Raw genomic sequence first — 7,530 nt, forward strand, 5'->3', positions numbered from 1 at the left:
AATACTTGTTATCGCATATTTGCTTCTGAAAAAAAACAACACCAAAAACATGCAACTTGTTTATGGTATTTTATACATATCAAAATGACTAGTTACTTTCATTCTTGTCACATAATACTAATTTTCCTAACAAAATATGGGAATAAGGCATATCTTTTCTGAGATCAACATGTTATAACATTCAATCACATTGGTTTCCTCTGTTATTCTTCGTAAAACAATTCCTTGATTTTTAATACAATTATAATGTACACATATTTTTCTGAATGAATTTATTAATTAATCGTTACAGATAAAAACTTTACATCAAACATTTCCGTTAAACAAGCCTGCGAAATACCTCCAGACATACCATGAAATATTACATGCACATAACGACCAACGACAATAATTGTGTCATGTAATGATCTGCAATGTTTGAACCTCTCATGTCTTCGAACGTATATGAATAAATAGTTTATACATAATCATATAGTTCCGATAGAACTGGAATAGTTTCTTTATATTTGACTAGCACGAATGAGAAAACTAATTTAAAAGCATAAAGAAATTTTATTTTTTATTTTCCCGTATGTGAAAGTCTTTCTCCACAGAAGTAGTAATCATCAATATTATTATTATTCAAGTATTTAGACTTTTATACTGGAACTCCTTCAAAACAATGTAACTCTGGTAGTAGGGTATTTCTTTCATATTTTTAATTCGGAAACCAATCATAAATCTACGTTTCAAACAGGCGTCTATAAATATATCAATCATTAAGAAAAGTGCATGTTTATAACACATCTAAGGACAAAATATATGATGGCCCGAGGCTAACACATCTACAACTTCATTATAACTATCACCCATAGACCATACAACATTTGATCGCCTTCCGTAATCAATCATCTACTCTAGGAAGTCAAAATAGGATTTCCAATATCGTGCCATGTAATTTAACTCTATTGCTGAGGATTTAGTTGTTGTTTACTTGTTTACTTCTTAAAAGTTTTCTAATTTTGGTTTTGTTAATTGTTTTTCCTTATTCTATCTGATTGAGCCATGGAGAAGAGCGTTTGATTTTATTATCACTAATAACTTAGGTAGGTAACTTATATAGATTTGTACATTTTATAGAGTTTGTTCACATGGTCATGTTTTGTCATAACTATTGTAATTTTTCCTGTATCAGAAATTCTAAGAAAATATTTTATATGAATTTTAACTATGAATTATTTCGACAAACTGATTTGCAGATTACATTATGTGGTAATTTTTACTGATAAATTAACAAAAGTATAAATTTTTCGAAATATTGAGGATTTTCTCAGCCCAGACATAGACTACATTTGCCGTATTTGGCGCAACTTTTTGGAATTTTAAGTTCTCAATGCTCTTCAATTTTGTACTTGATTGGCTTTATAACTATTTTGATCGGAGCGTCACTGGTGAGTCTTATAAAGACAAAACGCGCATCTGGTGTATTTAATTATAAGCCTGGTACCTAACTATTACAACAACAAAAAAAAAAACTAACAAAAAGATATCTTATTCGAGTCTCACCTCTTTAAAACATTTGATATACAGAAGTATCTGAATATTTCTCTGGACCTGCGAAAACGAAACTTGAATATTTGATTAGTGAATGGTATATGCTTTCTCCTGTCAGTGAATAATCGTACATAACTCCTCTATGATTTAACATTTAAATGATGATTGCTTTTGTAGAAAATGAATCTTTTGTTGGTGTTATCATTTTCCCTGTGCATTGTATATTGTCATTCTGAAGTCCATCTCGACGAATTAAAGCCCAAAGAACTTGTATGTAAGTATATATACGTTTCTTTTTGCATAATTCAAATGTGAATGGATTTTGGACAACTTAAAATAATTATTAGGGTCCGTTTCATAGTTCAACAATATAAAAATACCACGAGTGTTAAATGATCAAAGAAATTAGGTTCTCTGTCATAACGCATAGACGTTTGGTATATAAATACAATTGATAACGATGGACTTGTGTCTAATATAAAATATATTTTTTGAAAATAATTAACGAAAATGAACTTTTGCAAAGCTGAATATCAGTCCAATTTGATATTGCCTAAATTTAAATTAAGTTCAGTAAAAACTATATACTGAAAATATATAATTTCAGTATTGAATGTGGCAGTGAAAGCGAGGCTACTCGAGAAACTAACTGAAGAAACTGACAAGATCCAATTAGAAAGGAACGAGTTGGTCAACCGTCATAAGGCATGTCTATTAAATGTTTCGTCTACGGCCAAGGCTTGTAAACAGTGTGTGGTCAAGAAATGTGAAAACAGGTAAAACTTGTACCATTTAAGTAACAACTGTATATTCAAAATAATTAACGAATTAATGAGTATGAAATTTCTGTTTTTTTTGTCTCACTTCAATTGTGTTGTGTTCTCACTTAGAAACGATCCGATGCTTTGCGAACGTTTCCTTAAATACGGATGTTAATGAAATTTAAATGAACTAAACTCGCGCGATTGTATTGTTACCTGTTGTGGCATAGTTCTATCACATGGAAAATCTATACCATCGAAATATATTGTAACAAAACATTTATCCCATGCAAAATCTATACCATCAAAATATATATTGTAACAAAGCATTTATCCCATGCAATATTTATACCATCGAAATATATTGTAACAAAGCATCTACATGTATCACAGTGGCATGAACAATCTTTACCATCGAAATATATTGTAACAAATTAATTAGTCAAACACAATAAATCAGTTGCCAAAGATCAAAGAACAATGTCTTAAAAATATTGTGTACGTGTTTGATATATTGTAGAGGAAAGCAATGCCAACTGTCATCAGAAGATTTACAAAATATTAAAGACGAATTTGATAAAAAAGAAATACCTGGAGTAGATTTTTTAAGCACCCCAACTGTTGTTCAAGAGGAAATACGAGAAATTAAAGAAACTGCAGAAAAAAATATAATGAAAGATGTTCCAGCAGAATTAAAACCTAAAGGGGAGGAAATAATCGAAAAAATGAAAAAAGGAATGAAGGTATTCCAAAAAAATCTAGGTCAAGCTGTGAATAAATTACCAGAATTATTACCGAAAATAGAACAGAACTTAGCATCTATGAATACAAAGATTGATATAAATGCTGTAGAAGACATGGCAGATCAGGCCGCTGGTCAGATTTCAGAAACAATGAGTGACCCAGCATTTAATGGAATACGAGCTCATGTTATTCACAGTAATAAAATGCTGAAGAAAAATTTACCATCTATCATGAAGGCAATGGGCAATACGTTATCAAGGTTAAAGTCAGCTGTTGGCAGATTTGTTGGAGTTGTAAGGGTGCAAGCAGGAACCGCTTGGAAACAAGGTATAAAACCTATTCAAAATTTCAAGCATTGTTTAAACTTGACAAAATTCCTTTATTTTTTAATCATAAATATAATGCAAGCTATAAGTATAAACCAATAATGGGTTGGGTTTAAATTTGTACCGATTGATAAATGAAAATTTCTTTTTGATACCAAACTATTTCAATTATACTTTTTTAGTAGTGTATAAGTAGTAACGATGACACAACGTAGATATCAAGGAAAGATAATTATTGAAACTGGAGACAATATCATACAAAGTATCATTCCAAGTTCAATGAACAAACAAAACGGTACAGCCGACCCAATTTCATCTAAAAAAAAATATAAAGCAATATTGTATAGCGCTACCAAAAATATAGAAAAGTAATCTTATCGTAAGTTTGTTTACAACTTAAATACTAGTATTATTTTTAGTAAGTCTTATTCTAGCTATATGACAAATTGTTTTCATTTTCTTCCCTTAGCTGCCACAGACTTGCCAAATCAAACCATCATGGACACAAATAATCAAATTCCCAGTGCTGATATGGATATGATACCTCAACCATTCAACTTAAACCAACAACAAGCTGTGAATGATGGACAATCAATGTGGACTTCTGGACAACAGAATCAACTATCAAACAATGTACAGTTTCCACAACAACAAAATGGACAATTTCAGGAACCACAAGGCTTTCCCGACATGCAGCCTGGAATGGCACAAGGAATGACAAACTGGCGGAAGAGGAGACAGGCCGATGTACCATGTGAACATATAAAAGCTAAATCATACGAGGCATGCCATTCTTACCATTTTTACTGTCCGTCTTGTATGAACGAAAGGACTATCTTAGAACATGGTAGGTTTAAAGAGTTTAGTTATTAAAGCATTATATAATTGTTAAAAGAAATTACCAAACATTGTAAACTAGAGCAAACTGCTCCAACCCATACAACACAAAAGTTCAAAATACAGACATATAAATTATTTGAAGATATTTTCTCAAACTATGTGGTGAATTTTTACCAGTATGATGACGTATTTTTTTTATTTTACCGGGTATGTGTTCTACATAAACTGGTAAGAAAAATCTGTAATATGCTGTGATAATTATTTACCTAAATTTCTACATATATGAAGATAAGGTATGAGAGCCAATAAGACAACTCTCCATCCAAGTCACAACATAAAAGTAAACAATTATAGGTCAAAGTACGGTCTAATACACGGATTCTTGGCTCACACCGAACAGCAAGCTATAAAAGGCTCCAAGGAAAACCAACAGTCTAATCTATATTAAAAAACTAGAAACACTTATGAACCCCATCAACAAATAACAACTATTGAACATCAGATTTCTGACTTAGAACATGTGTAAACAATTGTAAAACAATTGTAAGACAGTCATATGTTCAGTTAAAGCTAGATAGGAGTAAGTATTCATTAGTAAAAAGGAAAGACAGAAACTTCAATAATTTAATGTAATTTCAGATTGTGGTCGAGGAGCACTTGTTGCCATGGTAGCCATAAAGGAGTTAGATCTACAAACAGGAAGTGATGTGATAAAATACAGACAGTATATGGACCACGAATATGTGATTAAGAAGGTACATTATATCGTTTTGGTTGGACCATTTAGTGTCTCATTTATATCTATTTTAACTTTTTTTAACCTTGTCTTGTTGTGAATTATTATGGACCAAAGTACTTTAATTTACCTATAAAGACATGTATTATTCTCAGCCTACTTACAAATTGGGAATATAACGCCGCATTTTCGTTGCTTCCATACTTCATTGTTCATAATTATTATTATCTCCTTTGGCAACTTTCACTGTAATCTACAGTTTGGCATAAGGCATTTAGATCAAAACATACTGTTGCAGTTTTTGAGCTTTGTTCCGTAGGATTTACACATGTTTGAGTTCAGTTATGGCCCAATTATGATTATACCATATACTGTTCATATTCTTGTCATGGGCTCTTTGATGATATAAATGTGATAATTAGGGATTTTTTTAAACATATAGATAATATTCAACAAAATGGTGATATTGAAGGGATGTTTAGATTTTCAAAATCTCGAATTAAGAACTGCATTCTAAACTATTTACTCTAACTACTATACTAACTACGATTGTTTTTAATTTACAGGTTCACTATGACAAGAAAAGTCTGAACCCAGAAAATGGGATGTACTCAAGAGCTTATATTACAGTTCAAATAGGTGAAGAAAACAAGATATTCGGGACCTCCATGCTTCCTGATATTCGGGACATAAAACATTCTGGATTTATACTAGGTGATGAACTCTGGGACATTTTGCAGAGTGATGAAGACTCTGCGTCTGTTCATATTGCACAAACTCCAGAATTTCATAATGTTAAATCAGAATTTCTGAAAAGTGAAAATTCTAGTTCTTCTGCTGTAGTGTATGGGGCAGTTTGGGGTGTCGTCATTATGGTAATGTATATGGGAATAGTTGCTATATCCGTCATGGTATGATCTCTTTATTCCTAGGGTGTCATATTAATGCCCTTAATTTGAAAAGACTATATGGCGGTAACGCTTTTTAGTATTCCGCTAAACAATTCCTTAAAATATTGTGTTTGTAAGTGCTGTAGTTTAACCACTGTATTATGTTGATATTTGAGGATTTTGAAATTGTGTGACACATTGATTAATTATACACTTTAGAAATAGATTGTTGTTGAAAATTGTGCAACACGTTCAAAACATACCAATAATGGAATAAAACTAAGCAGTTCTGAAACATCACAAAGCTCAAAGTTAGTGCAGTTATAATCATTATTAAAACGTTTTATTCATCAGAACAAAGATCATCTTTTAGGAATTTTGATCCTCAATGCTCTTCAACTTCGTACTTTATTTGACTTTTTTTTTAAACTTTTTTGGATTCGAGCGTCACTGATGAGTCTTTTGTAGACGAAACGCGCGTCTGGCGTAAATATTAAATTTCAATTCTGGTATCTATGATGAGTTTATTCCCATAAGTTTACGTTACATGACAAATGGTTATTATTCTTAAAACATTTAAGGATTATCTCAAATATGTGTTTTCTATTGAGCATGAGATGCTTATATTATTGATATAGATAGGTAATTTGTAACGCATGTTTTTGATGTATTCATCGGAATGCTTGTAATATGTAAGGCTTCATTTTCGTTTTCATATTAAAAATAATAAGTAAAGTAACCCCATATTATTTCTTTCTCTTAATAAAAAAGGGCTGTTGGTAATTATAAAAAAACTTTATGTATTTAGGAGTTCTTATACTCAATTAATATTAATGTTCATTAAAAACTGTTATTTGTCGTTTTTGTAAAATCTTCACTTATATCATTCTTCTACGGGTTCGCCAAAGATATTCCAGAGTTTTGTTCTGGAAATGTCCGACTTTTTAAATTTTAAATGTTTTTATTTTTTTATTTGAGTGTTCATAATGACGGTAAATATTATAGGAAAGCAATTCGGTCGCAGAAAATTGTTAAAGTCTCATTTTCATTGTAAAGTGTTATTTTCATTGAAATTCTGGCGAATACTGTGTTTATGGTACTAAGTTTGCTGCACCAGATGCGCGTTTGTCTGCTACGATGTCGTTTACTCTGCTGATAGCCATACAAAATATCAGCTAGAGTTTGCGATATGATTTATAATCAAGTCAGGAATATGACAGTTGTTATCCATTCGTTTCATGTGTTTGAACTTTTGATTTTGCCATTTGACAAGGGACTTTGAATTTTCCTCGGAGTTCTGTATTTTTTAAATTTTACTTTATGACCTTTTCAATGCAACTTAATTAATTTTTGTTTAAAGGTAAGAAATACTGATGATTTTACAGCAAATACATTATTATTATATGTATAATTTGTAAACATGATGCATGTGAAGTTAATGTTTTTTCTGTATATTACGAAAGAAATTCTCTAACAAATTCTGTATGATTTTGAAATCCAAATAAAATATTCAATTTGAAAACGAGTTTTGGAGTTGTTTATTTAAAGTAAAACTAACCTCAGTTCCACCTTCCTTTGTAAATGACAGTCAGTGTGTCTAGCATGTTCTCTAACATAATTTTTAAAAAGGGTTTAGAAAGAAAATTCTGCTATTTGACAACAAAACAGTATGAAATATGTCTGATTCTTCTAAATACCAA

General features: G+C 30.9%; 1 protein-coding gene across 1 annotated transcript; it reads left to right on the forward strand.

Moving 5' to 3' along the window:
* The first annotated feature begins 832 nt into the window (after positions 1–832).
* On the forward strand, positions 833–7,352 carry LOC143064423 (uncharacterized). The gene is made up of 7 exons (XM_076237239.1): positions 833–1,085; positions 1,711–1,807; positions 2,141–2,309; positions 2,815–3,365; positions 3,834–4,211; positions 4,844–4,959; positions 5,507–7,352. The coding sequence occupies exons 2-7, from the start codon at positions 1,714–1,716 to the stop codon at positions 5,855–5,857; spliced, it is 1,659 nt and encodes a 552-aa protein (XP_076093354.1). The 5' UTR covers positions 833–1,085; positions 1,711–1,713; the 3' UTR covers positions 5,858–7,352.
* Positions 7,353–7,530: the final 178 nt, after the last annotated feature.

Source organism: Mytilus galloprovincialis, chromosome 2 (assembly GCF_965363235.1).
Source record: "Mytilus galloprovincialis chromosome 2, xbMytGall1.hap1.1, whole genome shotgun sequence".
Taxonomy (NCBI): Eukaryota; Metazoa; Mollusca; class Bivalvia; order Mytilida; family Mytilidae; genus Mytilus; species Mytilus galloprovincialis.